Here is a 14,645-nt window from a genome sequence, read left to right on the forward strand (position 1 = left end):
CGTAGCCCATTTCCTGCACACGCCTGTGCACGGTGGCTCTGGATGTTTCTACTCCAGACTCAGTCCACTGCTTCCGCAGGTCCCCCAAGGTCTGGAATCGGCCCTTCTCCACAATCTGCCACACCTTTTCCTTCCCACAGACTTCCCACTGAGGTGCCTTGATACAGCACTCTGGGAACAGCCTATTCGTTCAGAAATTTCTTTCTGTGTCTTACCCTCTTGCTTGAGGGTGTCAATAGTGGCCTTCTGGACAGCAGTCAGGTCGTCAGTCTTACCCATGATTGGGTTTTTGAGTGATGAACCAGGCTGGGAGTTTTAAAGGCCTCAGGAATCTTTTGCAGGTGTTTAGAGTTAACTCGTTGATTCAGATGATTAGGTTCATAGCTTGTTTAGAGACCCTTTTAATGATATGCTAATTTTGTGAGATAGGAATTTTGGGTTTTCATGAGCTGTATGCCAAAATCATCCGTATTAAGACAATAAAAGACCTGAAATATTTCTGTTAGTGTGCAATGAATCTAAAATATATGAATGTTAAATTTTCATCATGACATTATGGAAAATAATGAACTTTATCACAATATGCTAATTTTTTGAGAAGGACCTGTATTCCAGCTAATTATACCTCGCCTGACATTTTATCTGAGAACTGTTGGTGTGGGACGAAAATCAAATTTTTTCTTCAATCTATTTCTACAGACATGTTTTTACTTGATCAAATCTCCTCAGTTCTTCAGGCTGCTGATGTCAGTTCACACTGCCCTTTAAATCTCAAAACAAACACTTTCTGAGACATGCTGGCCTCCTCTGCTCACCACAGCAGGGGTCTAATTCACTTCCTGCTCAGTAGACAGGCAGGCAAGAAACAGGAAACACGCTTCCTAATTTTCCCAGTAAGCATATTTGTCTTATGCTTTAGTGGGAATTGGGGACAAAAAAAAACAAATGTTTAAGGAGGTTCGATCCATAGCACCTACACTGAATCCTCTAGCTGAGGGTAAGGGTTTCAGGATTAAGGAAAACACACTGAATACTGTGTCCAGAGTCACATGGAGGCTTACGGACAAATGAATTATTCAAGTTGGAAAGATGTGAACACACTTTACGCTCTAAAAGACCACCAGAGGCAAACTAAAGCGAGTCTAAACTCAACAGAAAAGAAACATAACATCAAAATAACAAAATTTCTCCCTGTTATAGGCAAATCTTATAAAACATTAATGTCTCTGAAGGGTTTTGGGGAGGAGCGAAAGCCTGAAGGGCAACACTAAGAAATCTACTTACCTAAAGAATTTATGCAGCCATGGTTTGTATATGTTAGAGCTGCAACTTTAAATTCTAGTGGTCTTACTGAACTTTAGTGAAAGGCTAACGTTAGGATGTAAATTACAAAGCTAAAAAAGTGTAAATAATTGGCAAAATGAAAAAAAAAAGGTGTGTAAAAATGGATTTTGCTGCTATAGCCCACTTCCAACATTAAACTTCAAAGCCAACCTAAATAAGTACATTTTACACAAATCAAAATATCACAAAGTGCTTCACCATAAAATTTGAAGAAAAAAAAACAGAGGTGTACATAAAATAATAAAAAACAAAACTATACAACTTAATCTGAGACATTAAAAGCCTATTTAAAAAGGAAGGTCTTTAACTATTTTTAAAAACCATCCATAGTGTCCAGACAGTGTAAGGAGGAGAGTACGTAATTCCACAATATGGGTACTGCTGCTTCCTTCTGTCTTTAAGCGTGTTCTTGGGACGAGTACCAACTGACCAGCAGACTTCAGACTACAGGATGAGAGGTAAAGCTGTAACCAGTCGCAGATGTAAGGATGTTCTTGACCATGCCAGGATCTAAAAGTCAATGCCAGTGAAGGGAAGCCAAAACACAGGCATCATATTGGGTCTTTTGTAAGATCCATTTAAAAGCCTTACAGAAGACTTCTGACCTCGGCCTGAGGAAGGTCAATCTCCTGCTTATTGGGACAAATAAAAAGACTACTGCACCAGACAAGACGTGAAGATATAAAAGCATGGTAAAATAAGATTACAGCGTTTCTTGGGTTTTGAGTCTTTTAAATTCAAACTACAAGTCACATAAATCAGGTAGGGGTGCACGATATATCAGCATTAACGGTATCAGCCAATGTTAGTCCTCTTTTAACATGTAGGTACCCTTCCCATAAGTAAAACTAGGCCGATCAAATAGTTTATCAAATCGATAAAATATGTTTATTACCGTCTTGTTGCCATTTCTGTATGTGTTTTGGAGGTGGTGCATGTGATAGTGATGCAGCACAAGATGGTTGGATGTTTAACTTAACAAAGAAGCAACGTCAGCAGTGTGGTCATATTTTCAAAGGGTAGGGAAATATATTTACACTGCTCAAAAAAATAAAGGGAACACTTAAACAACACAATATAATTCCTAGTAAATCAAACTTCTGTGAAATCAAACTCCACTTAGGAAGCAACACTGATTGACAATCAATTTCACAGCTGTTGTGCAAATGGAAAAGACAACAGGAGGAAATCTTTGGCGATTAGCAAGACACACTCAATAAAGGAGTGGTTCTGCAGGTGGGGACCACAGACCACTTCTCAGTACCTATGCTTTCTGGCTGATGTTTTGGTCACTTTTGAATGTTGGTGGTGCTTTCACACTCGTGGTAGCATGAGACGGACTCTACAACCCACACAAGTGGCTCAGGTAGTGCAGCTCATCCAGGATGGCACATCAATGTGAGCTGTGGCAAGAAAGTTTGCTGTGTCTGTCAGCGTAGTGTCCAGAGCCTGGAAGCGCTACCAGGAGACAGGCCAGTACACCAGGAGACGTGGAGGAGGCCGTAGGAGGACAACAACCCAGCAGCAGGACCGCTACCTCCGCCTTTGTGCAAGGAAGAACAGGAGGAGCACTGCCAGAACCCTGCAAAATGACCTCCAGCAGGCCACAAATGTGCATGTGTCTGCACAAACGGTTAGAAACTGACTCCATGAGGATGGTATGAGGGCCCGACGTCCACAAATGTGGGTTGTGCTCACAGCCCAACACCGTGCAGGACGCTTGGCATTTGCCAGAGACACCAGGATTGGCAAATTCGCCACTGGCGCCCTGTGCTCTTCACAGATGAAAGCAGGTTCACACTGAGCACATGTGACAGACGTGACAGAGTCTGGAGACACCGTGGAGAGCGATCTGCTGCCTGCAACATCCTTCAGCATGACCGGTTTGGCAGTGAGTCAGTAATGGTGTGGGGTGGCATTTCTTTGGAGGGCCGCACAGCCCTCCCTGTGCTCACCAGAGGTAGCCTGACTGTCATTAGGTACCGAGATGAGATCCTCAGACCCCTTCTGAGACCATATGCTGGTGCGGTTGGCCCTGGGTTCCTCCTGATGCAGGACAATGCTAGACCTCATGTGGCTGGAGTGTGTCAGCAGTTCCTGCAAGATGAAGACATTGAAGCTATGGACCCGTTCTCCAGACCTGAATCCAATTGAGCACATCTGGGACATCATGTCTCGCTCCATCCACCAACGTCACGTTGCACCACAGACTGACCAGGAGTTGGCGGATGCTTTATTCCAGGTCTGGGAGGAGATCCCTCAGGAGACCATCCGCCGTCTCATCAGGAGCATGCCCAGGTGTTGTAGGGAGGTCATACACAATATTGAGCCTCATTTTGACTTGTTTTAAGGACATTACATCAATGTTGGATCAGCCTGTAGTTTGTTTTTCCACTTTAATTTTGTGTGTGACTCCAAATCCAGGCCTCCATTGGTTAATACATTTGATTTCCATTGATAATTTTTGTGTGATTTTGTTGTCAGCACATTCAACTTTGTACAGAACAAAGTATTCAATGAGAATGTTTCATTCATTCAGATCTAGGATGTGTTATTTGAGTGTTCCCTTTATTTTTTTGAGCAGTGTGTATATATATATATATATATATGAATTTTGGTTAGCGGCGGTCGATACTGGCCCATGTTTTCGTATTGGTGCATCCCTAAAGTTAACAAGTAGCCATTTTCAACTAGCTCCACACAGGTCTTTACATACAGGTAAAGGCCTTATAATGTTGCTCGATTAGTGGTTTTAATAAAAGACAATAATTTTACAGCTTGTTCATTTACCCCTTTAGATATAAGAAACAAACGGTTGAAAGTAGTACTGAGGGGAAAAGGTTGAATTCAGTTGAAAATCAGAGAAAAGAACGAAAAATAGAATGTTGTGGTGTTGGTCTGCCCACATTCTTGTCAGCAAAGTGTGTCATCTAATTAAACGAGACTATGTGGAACGCTTGTATATTGTCTTCTGCTGCGCATTTGCTTGCTTCTACCAAAAACTGTGCAGAAAATTGAAAACTGACAACAGCAGCACAATGAATTATGAATCAATACGAGCTACAGCTCTCTAGCTCAACGCAGGCTGCCTGGGGCCATTTGGGGATACGTAGACAGCACGGCCAAGTCAAACCCATTCATTCAGCAATGTATGTAGTCTCCTGCAACTTTCACGTTCCCGCCACCCAGTATGCACTCCAGAATTGGTTCCAAAACAGAAAATCTATCTTTAGAGCTGTGAATCGCTCACTCCATGATTTGAAGCAGTCCAGAGAACTGCTGCTGCAGAAGATACACAGATGTTTAGATGTTCTGCATTCATATTGAGCCATACTGAGGCTCAATATGAATGCAGAACACGGGTTTTCTGAAATAACCGACAGCTGTCAATCACTGGTGGATAAGCTGTCAAAAGCTCAGGTCACATTTTTACTACAAAGACTGGAAAAATGCTGCAAAGCGAAAAGGTCACATTAAGGTGAAATCAACAAGAGAACAGATGATGGAAAGAAAGAGGTAGAAAGGTCAAGGGAGACAGAAAGAGAGACGGATATTCAAAGGTCTCCATTCACCCGCCGCTTCCCCTGAGTAATCCCACGTTCCCTAGAGAGCGGCGCGTGGCATCTCACAGCTGACATTTACCGCCTGCCTTCTGTTGCTGTGATTATTTTCTTCTCCAGGTGTGAGCCAACCTGCAGTTTCTGTGCAATAATGCTGCTTTAGGATGAACGCAAACAGAAATGAGATAAATACAATGAGAATGAGCAAAATAACTGACAGCTGGGGTACAACGGATGATAAAATGTGACTGGAAGACTGTCATCTGAAGGTTATTGGGACTCTAATTTACAAAAAAAAGATGAGACAATAAAAAAAATTAATGAATGTCATCGAAACCAAACACAAAGACCTAAAAGCTTTAAAAATTAGGCATATATTAGATCCTTATAGAAGCCACTGAGCTGAAGGAAACCTACCTGTCTGTGGATGGAGGCCGGTCATTTCGGGCCCTGCTGACCGGCGAGTAGAGGGAGTCCGAGTGCTGGTGATGAACATGGGGGTGTTCATCACGGGGGCTGTGGGCCCGGCTATGGCTGCTGTCCACTGAGATGTTCAGAGGGTTTACGCCGGAGTAGGTGTGATCCTCCTCAGTGGATCTGTCCAACGTGCGGTTGATGTCCAAGATCTCTGCATAGTCCCGTTCCCGAGCTTGACGTTCTCTCAGCTCCCTCGTCTTGGCTTGAATCCTGACAGTAGACATGTGTAAGGATTATGATTATTGATTAATTAATGTTCATCAAGAATTATAATTTAAAATCATAATTTGAAAAAAATTAATTTCTTAACCAAAAATCATTACTTACGAATAGAAATCAGAGATATCCTCTGGTGTTGTGATTATGGGCTCAAAGCTCTTTAATAATTACAAATTATTAACCAAAACCACCAACTGTCACTGTTTATTCAACCACTTCACTGAAGGTGGAGGAACTTCTATCTTGTTTTGACAGATAAATCACTCTTGCACGAAATAAACACAAACGCTTCTCTTAATTATATATATGAAGAGTTATTGAAGCCAAATAATCCTGATATACCATTATTCTGGTCCAAAAACCTTCACCTAACTAACAAGCACCGTTCTACACAAAGGGAATAACAATGACTACCTAACAATGATAATAAAAGAAAAATATATGCGCATTTAGTGTCTATGAAGATCAAACCAGTAGTTTTATGGACAAAATGTGTAATTTGGGTTAAATGGAAAGAAGTCCTCCTGTTTTGTTGATGTCCCGATCGCAGCGATAAAACGGTGGGGCCACACCCCTTTAGCCACAACCAGCTGATCGCCCCAAATCTTGACAAAGGGTCATAAAACTCTGAGGCAGGAACTCAGTGGAAAATCTCCAGCAATAAAACTGGAACAAAGAGTGGTCGGGCGAGGCCCAGACCACAGTTGCTTTGAATGAAAAACTTTTAAAAGTCCAACTTCTAACTCCTGGCTGATTTAGGATCAGCCGGACAAACATTAACCACACACAATTCAGCAGCACCAAATCAAAACACAGCTCAGCATAACATAATTCAATCAGTATTGCATGCAACAAGTTAATACCTGAGATTAAACTACTGGTGATCCTACATCACCTTAACTGCCTCATCCTGCCCAGACTTCTAAATGCATCTATCCGGCTTAATATGAAAAGAAGTTGATTTCTGCCCTCCACCGGTTGAGGATGGATCAGGTCTGAAGACAAATGGAGGGGAGGGGGACCACGCGATTTCTCATCCGTCCAGGAGGGGAACAGATGAACCGTTAGTCGACTGCGTTACACAAGGAAGAAAACTCATCTGCTTGGACATAGAACCTCTGTGGGTTTCCACCTGCGCCGGATGTCGGCGTGCTCTTTGATCGGTAAATAAATCTCCCGATCTTCTTGTATCAAACAGATTTCCAGCTTTCAAGCTCTTCCGGGAATGGCCTTGTGGAGCAAAAGTTTGCCTGTGAGCTTTTGTGTCACCAGATATGCGCCTCCGTTGCGCTGTCCTGTAAGACTGGCGGGAAATGGCCACGAAACTCTGCATCTCAGCCGGTTTATGCTCCCAGTGACATCAGAGCTGCGACGTCTGTTGAGTTGCGTGCGTCAAAATGTGCGACCAAAATGGATGACCCCAACAGATGAAAAATATGTTTTTTATTTATTACTGAGACATTCCTGATTCTAATTGCTTGCGTGTTAAAAACGTCTAAAATGTCCGAATGTTATATAGAGAGTGTATTTAACATTTTCACACACATAAATAATGATCGTTAATTTAAGTTTCAGTTAAGCAAAATGAATCATCAAGCTAAGAAACACGTCCTTCTGTGCTGCAGTCTGTCACACTAAATAATCTGTCAAGTAGATCTGATTTTATTTCCATTTTATGTATTATGGAAAATGTCTTTTTAACCGGATCGACTTTTTCAACTCCGAAAAAAGTAACAGGACGTTTCCTCATCTTACGGATGAGGCAACTTAAAAAACAATTCAGCTAATTATAAAGCAAATAAGAAACCTAAAGATATGATACACATGCACATAAAATGCAGTTAAAAGCCTTCAGCTGATTCAAAATGCTGCAGCAAGAGTTCTGATGAAAATTAAAAAGAGAGATCATATTTCTCCTATTTTAGCTTCCCGTCATTGGCTCCCTGTTAAATCCAGAATAGAATTTAAAATTCTCCTCCTCACATATAAAACCCTTAATGATTTAGCTCCATCATACATCAGAGATCTGATTGGTCCATATATTCCTAACAGAGCACTTCGTTCTCAGACTGCAGGTTTACTGGTGGTTCCTAGAGTCTCTAGAAGTAGAATGGGAGGCAGATCCTTTAGTTATCAGGCTCCTCTTCTGTGGAACCAGCTCCCAGTTTTAGTCCGTGAGGCAAACACCCTGTCTACTTTTAAGGCTAGGCTTAAAACTTTCCTTTTTGATAAAGCTTATAGTTAGAGTGGCTTAGTTTATCCTGAGCTATCTCAGTAGTTATGTTGCTATAGGCTTAGGCTCCTGGAGGACATAATGACCACTTTCACTCTCTCTGCTACACTCTCCAATTTTGCGTTATTTCAGCTTTTAACTCTATGTTCTCTCTCTGTTTTTCTCTTTCTAGAAGCTACATCTGACCTGGTTCTGTGTTTAGCTTTGATACCTTCCTGGAGGGAGACATTGTCAAGCTGCTGCTGCCAATGCTCACCTTCTACAGATGATAAACTTGGCCCTGTCTTTCAGTGTTTAACCCTGTCTCGTTCTAGACATAGTTAATGACTGAGCTGCTACTGTGATTAACTGTATGTGCTCTCTTTCATACTCTAGACTTGAAAACTGGCTCAGAGTTCATCTGCTTAGCTGTCTTTCTCTCTTATATGAAGCTAATGAAGGAGCTATAACCATTAACATTTATTTTTCTTTCCCATAGAAAGTACACCTGGATCGGTGCTTCTTTGTTCTCTTTGTGTCTCTGCTCTGTTCTCCGAAACCCCCAGTCAGTCGTAGCAGATGGCACACTGAGCCTGGTTCAGCTGGAGGTTTCTTCCTGTTAAAAGGGAGTTTTTCCTCTCCACTGTCGCTACATGCATGCTTAGTATGAGGGATTGCTGCATAGTCAACACCAGGGACTGTCCACTGTCTCTACATGCTCATCCAGGAGTGAATGTAAATATATACACATTTAAATTAATAAATTTTAATATTAGAAAACAGCATCATTGGCATTAACATTTCTGTGTAAACTGTGAACTAAAAATTTCCACTGAGAGCAAAGTGTAACGGACTCAAATTCCTTGTTTGTACAAACTTTGTAATAAAGCTGATTCTGATGAATGAAACACGAGTTTGATCAGGCTGCTACATTGTGAAGCAGAGTCTGAACTGTCACTTTAACAAAACACCCAACCACTGCATCGTCTCACAGCCTACTTTGCCTTTTTAACTTTTCATTAAAGCAGAGAGAAGATGTGGAGTCTATTATTAAAGCTGTCCCTCTGTGAATAATGAACTATGCCTTATAGTACCCAGAAGACTTAAAGAAAAGTCCATGCAGTTTTATGGACTGCCAAGTTGCCTTTCTTTTCATCTCTAAACAACACACACACAACCCTGACATCTTTGTGTCTCGCTAAAATCACCATTTCTTCTTCAAACGTTATCTTTGTGAATGACTTGCAACACCATTTTTGGTGGCAGTGGGGGGACTAACTATCACAGAGCCCTGTAATTAGATTCTTGACAATTATCAGAGCTTTACAACTAGCAATTATCAAACTGCTGTCGTTTCTTTATAGGACATTAGACGCATGGAAAACCCAGCAGAATAATATTGAAAATGACTCCCAGAAAAAACGAGATTTTTCAAAGTGTGGAAATTCTTTTAAACTAAAATCCAAGGGAGCTACTGAACCCTAGGGGTAACAAAACTTTAGTAAGATGAGCTCCAACTACAACGATGTAGGCTATGTCAGATTTACTATGCTTTGACTAGTCGCTTATCTAACGGCTCCAGAGGGACGCAGCCCCCTTAAAGGATCTATCTTTAAACGCAAAGGGAAAACTGTGTTTTCTTTCAGGGAGAATAGCAGTTGTGGGAGGAGCTACTGGTTGTATACACAAGCACAAGGGCTGATAAGATAAGGCCAGACACAGCAATCCAGTTCCCAGCCTTACCAGCACAGGGCTTTTTCCACACTGAGGCCCAGGATCTGTCAACAGGACCAGTTTCTCATCAAGGAACCAGAGTGAAAAAACTTGTCAAAAGGCTCTTTTTACAGAGACACACTCAGTTTGATCAGTTAAGATCAGGAAAAGCTGATAAAACCTTGAAATTTCCCTCTGAAGAAAGTTTAAATTTGCTCTGACATTTGCTTTTACAAATTAAGTTGGCCAAAAGCAAACATAAATATGTCAAACACTGACCTGTAGGCAGTAAGCAGGACACATTTTAACACATCTAAGACTAGATGGTAATAAATGTTGGGAGCAAAGGATAATGTCCTTAGAGCTAAGGTTTTATTCCTTAAGGTATTAAACACTAAAAAACACGATTTATGAAAAGTATATGTGCTGAAAATCTGTCAAATGTCAGAAAAAGCATGCAAAGGTATATTTAATTCTTATAAAGGTATATTTGCAAATACTTTTAATTATTTACTAAAATATAGTGAAATAGACAAATATTTTAACTAAAAAAGTTCAAATAAATAAGTAAATAAGTATTTAGGAATTAGTGTCTGCCTTATAATTAAGAACCGTAAGAGTTTGGGAAAGCTTTGTTGGTCAGCTGTTAAAGAACCAGCTTAAGTCTGAGTAGTCGATTAAAGATTTAGTGATTACAAAATGACCTATTTTACTGACCTTCTAAGAAAGATTTGTATCCTTTAATGAACCTTATTCAGGGTTAAACGATAGTTGAAATCTATTACAATGAAACCTGAAATTTCTAGAGTTGAACAATGAGTTTGGCTGCAAATAAACCAAAATCATCCACAATTTAGTGTGTTTTAGATGGTTAGTGAGAACAAATACACTAACAAGACAAAATATCTCTATTTCTATTTAGTTGGATGCAACTTGCAATTCGTGCCACTAGATGTCAGCAAATTAAAATGTATTTGGTTTTATTGGTCCAAAAGTCTAGTAGGCTAAAATAGGGATAGGCATTGACTTTTGTGAATTCAAACAGATATTAAATAAAAAGAAATCCTGTACTATAAATTACTTTTTTGTAGCATTTGCAGGTGTTGCATGGGTGTAATGTGATCCTGCTACCACAAGAGGGCGTTAAAATCAACTTGTTTAATCACTCTTATGACATGTTTGGACTGTCGGAAATAACAGCTTTTCACTAAAAGAGGACTCTTTTAGTTACTTTGACTGTTCAAAAGTTAAACTACTTTAGTATGACCCTTCCAACACTATAGGCTTAAATATTTTAGACTCGCTTTGTGGAACCAAGGAGAAGCAGCAGCATCATAAACTCCCAACTTGGCTTCTGGTTTTTTATAAAAAGGATAACCTGGTGGGTTCATTTGGACTTCGTTTTTTCTTTCTTGCTTAAACACAAACAGGATTTTAGGATGCCTGGAATGTTTTTTTTAAATATGGGTGCTAGAGTAGAAAAATAAATGTTGTTCTTTGTCATTTCTATTTGGTGCACTTCCGTGGCATTGTTACAATGCCACTTACATGCCGTAAATTATTGCTACAGCTTTTTGGTTCAGATTCAATGTTTTTGTCTGGATGAAGACAAGTTAAGAAAAAAAATAATCTGTGTTTTTAAGGAACCTTTTGGAAATCACAGGAAGATGGGCTGGTTTTAGAAAAACTATATTTTTGTGTGGAAAAGGGCTTAAACTTATTTTGACTTGGTTCATATAAAAATCACATTAAAAGATCAAAAATGAGTTTATAGACAAATATTTGCCCACGTAGGTTTCAACTCAGATCCACAGACCCTAGGTGTCAAAAGTTTGGAGTAAGTGCTCTGGAGGAGGTGGTGGTTCTGGTTGGGAAGGTCAAAATGGACCTGCTTAGTTCTTATTGTTAATTATTTTGTCCTCTGCCCTTTTTTTCCCCCCACAATTGCACTTCATTGCAATCAAGTTTATAAAAGGTGTTTATTTTCTTTAAATGGTCTTTGTGGAGACTCATTTTAAAATTCAAGAACAAGATCCCGCTACCCACTCGCCCATCCACTAAAACAGAACAAGGAGCCATTTTCCTTAAAGCCTTTAAGGAAGAATAGCTAAACATGTTTCACAAATACCATGTGGTGTTGTGTGAAACGGGACAGAAAGGAAAACCAAGCTTCTAATCATTACGACTCATTTTCTTTTTAACAGAAAGCATTGCTGAGTGAAGCTATGAAGCACAAATAACTGCAAAACAGCTGTAACACAGGAAGAGAGGAGTTGGCAGAGCTGTAAGAATCAATAGGGGTGAGAGAGGTAGGAGACAGTGTATGAAAGAGTAAAGAAATGGCAGGATGGGGCATTATGGCTGAAGAAATGTATTGGATGAGTGACCTTTCTACCAGAACAATGGCTCATTATGTGCCATTGTATTCAGAGAGTTACAAATTGGCCCTTTTAGCTGTGGCACTGACATGTGTCAGACCAGAGTGAAAGGCAGGAAGTACAAGAAGGGAAAAGGTCTGTTGGGATAAGATGGATGCTAAAGGTTCTTTAGGACCGATAACACATGTTTGGGTTGTTTTTATAAAGACTTGGCACCAAGTACTTGGCATGACAGTGTTGAAGTACATTTGTCCTTCAAATGGTATTTGGAAGGACATTTTTTAGGGAGTCTGCAAAAACACTGAAAAGAGAAATTCATTAAATCTGACGTGGTAATTTAAATATGGAGGAAAAGTTGTGATACTGAACAGCTGTGGAGGTCAGAGAAAGTTCACGGTAAGAAAATGACTGCATGTAGAACAAACTGCAACCCCTGGAGACAGGACTAAAACAACTATGTGGAAAATGGCTTATTTTAATCTACAGGTGGCTAATAAGCTAACTGCTGTGCTGTCCAACAAAAAGGTTGATTTTGGCTAATGTTCAAGTGGAATATCCTCAAATGGCTGGTACATAAAAGCCTTTTCAATCCTTTTCAATTTTGCTCAAGAACAAGGGTAAAATAGATAATATTTTATAAGCATTTAAATAGATGATTGTTGGCATCCAGTGCTGCTGAAAGGTCTTTGCTCCTTTATTGATTTTATTCCTCACAAAGCTTAAATGTTTCAGATTGTCAAGCATTTTATTTTTAATCAGAAAGATAACCTGAATAAACACAAAACATTTTAGATGATATTTCATTTATTAGGGGGGAAAAAGCTATTGAAATTAATATGAAAAAGTAATTGCGCCCTCAACCCAATAAATGGTTGAGCCCCACTTGGAGGCAATAAAAACATTTATCGGAAATTTGTCTTTTTATTCATTCTGACCATTTTTTGCCTGTGCACTCTTCTTTGAAAACCAGTTTTGGGTTTTTAAAGCAAAAGCAGCGTGTTTAAGGGCATGGCACAGCATCTCAATCGTATTTAAGTCCAGACTTTGACTAGGTCACTCCAAAACCTGCATAACCCAAGTGGGCTGGAGGTTAAGGTCACAACCTGAGGGCTGGATTCTCAGTAAGGAAGTTCTGTTTGAGCAGAATTTATGGTCCGATCAATCACTGCAAGTCACCTGGGTCCTACAACAGCTAAATATTCCAGGAGGAACCTACTACCACCACCTCCTTGTTTAACTGTTGGTACATTTTGTCTTAGTTTTACACCAGATGTAATGGGACACATACTTCTGTCTCATCTTATTTCCCACAAGTATTGGGGGAGTGCCCTTTGTGTTATTTTTGGTCAGCAGTGCATCGGTTTCTACCTGGACTTTTCCCATGGAGCCCGTTTTGGCCCAGTCTGTTTCTGATTAATAAATTGCAAACCCTAACTGAGGCAAGTGAGGCATGCAGTGCTTGAGATGTTGTTCGGGGTTCTTTTGTGAACTCCTCAATGGGCAGAAGTCATTAAAGCCCATCTTCATACAACATTTAAACGTTTCCCACTGTTCCATGTTTTCTTCCGGGATAAATAACGGATCTCACTGTAGTTCTGTGCAGTCCCAAAGCCTTAGAAATGGCGTTGCAACCCTTTCCTTACTGACAGATGTCAGTGACTTTGTTTCTTATCTGTTCTTGAATTCGTTTAGGTTGGGGCATGATGTGTTGTTTTTTTAGCCTACTTCATGTTGTCAGACAGATCTTATTTACGTGATTTTAGAGGCCAGGGATTAATGAGGATTGGCCACGGCAATTAAACCCGAACTAAGCTAGCTCTTTTTTTAAATAGAGCCTGGTTGGTATGGAAAGCCTTTTCGGTTCATTTATGAAAGTATAATTTCAATTGACTGTTTAGACTTAGGCAGTTATTGTCTGATATTAAAGTATGTTTGATGATCTGAAAGTGCACAATAAAACTTTTTTATAGTTCTGTATGTTTTTAGGAAACCCACAATATATAAGAAACTCAATATTTGTTATTCTTTGTGAACGTTTTGCTAGAAGATGGAAAAAATGATCAGGCCTAAAAACGACTTTGTAGAGCAGATGAACAGAAACTCTGGTTTCTTTGTTATTTTTATAGATTCAGCTAAAATATAAAATGCATGTCTCAGGTTCCCTTTCTTTCTACAGATGTGCAATGATTTTGTCAAGCAAACTCACACAGCGTGCATGCAGAGCCTAGTGTGCAGGCACAATTGCAAATATGCCAACAGTTGTCATAGTTAAGGCACAGGCCTTGTTTTCCTACTAACATTTAAAGCAGGGAAAAGACATGCAGGAAAAAATCCTCACTAAGTTAAGATACCGTGTGGAACAAGCCACCATAGCAACTCTATTATACAAGAAACACCAATACTTTGTAGCAGCCATTCTCAACTGAAGAATGTCACTTAATGTTGGTCATTCAAGCTGCAATCAGTTGTTGGGTTCAAAGTTCACAAAACAGAAAATCTACTCATTGAGGGAGGTTGGTGGAAGGCGATTGTGCTCAAAGCTGCTCAAGTAAGGGACAAGAAGATGAGTTATCTTTTAAAGAAATGAATCAATCTGATGCAACTGAGATAATAATTGCACTAACTTAAAAATGATTAGATAAAAACAGTATAAAGTTTATCAGCCTTCATTCAACTGTTAATTCAAAGTTATCAAATCACCTTTATGGGACTATAAGACCAAAACCATAAGGTATATTAAGA

The 14,645-nt window shown here is 39.8% G+C and overlaps 1 protein-coding gene across 9 annotated transcripts in view; it reads right to left on the minus strand.

The window, feature by feature from the left end:
• Positions 1-14,645, minus strand: part of pard3ab (par-3 family cell polarity regulator alpha, b) — a 327,405-nt gene that overhangs the window by 70,676 nt on the left and 242,084 nt on the right. For all 9 annotated transcript variants that reach the window (XR_007038822.1, XM_047369396.1, XM_047369390.1 and 6 more), the window contains one exon: positions 5,322-5,591. Coding sequence is in view for 8 of the 9 variants with exons in the window: in XM_047369396.1 (XP_047225352.1) it covers positions 5,322-5,591 (270 nt within the window). In the remaining variant the exon portion in view is untranslated. The remainder of the gene's footprint in view (positions 1-5,321; positions 5,592-14,645) is intronic.

The sequence above is a fragment of the Girardinichthys multiradiatus genome, chromosome 6 (assembly GCF_021462225.1).
Source record: "Girardinichthys multiradiatus isolate DD_20200921_A chromosome 6, DD_fGirMul_XY1, whole genome shotgun sequence".
Taxonomy (NCBI): domain Eukaryota; kingdom Metazoa; phylum Chordata; class Actinopteri; order Cyprinodontiformes; family Goodeidae; genus Girardinichthys; species Girardinichthys multiradiatus.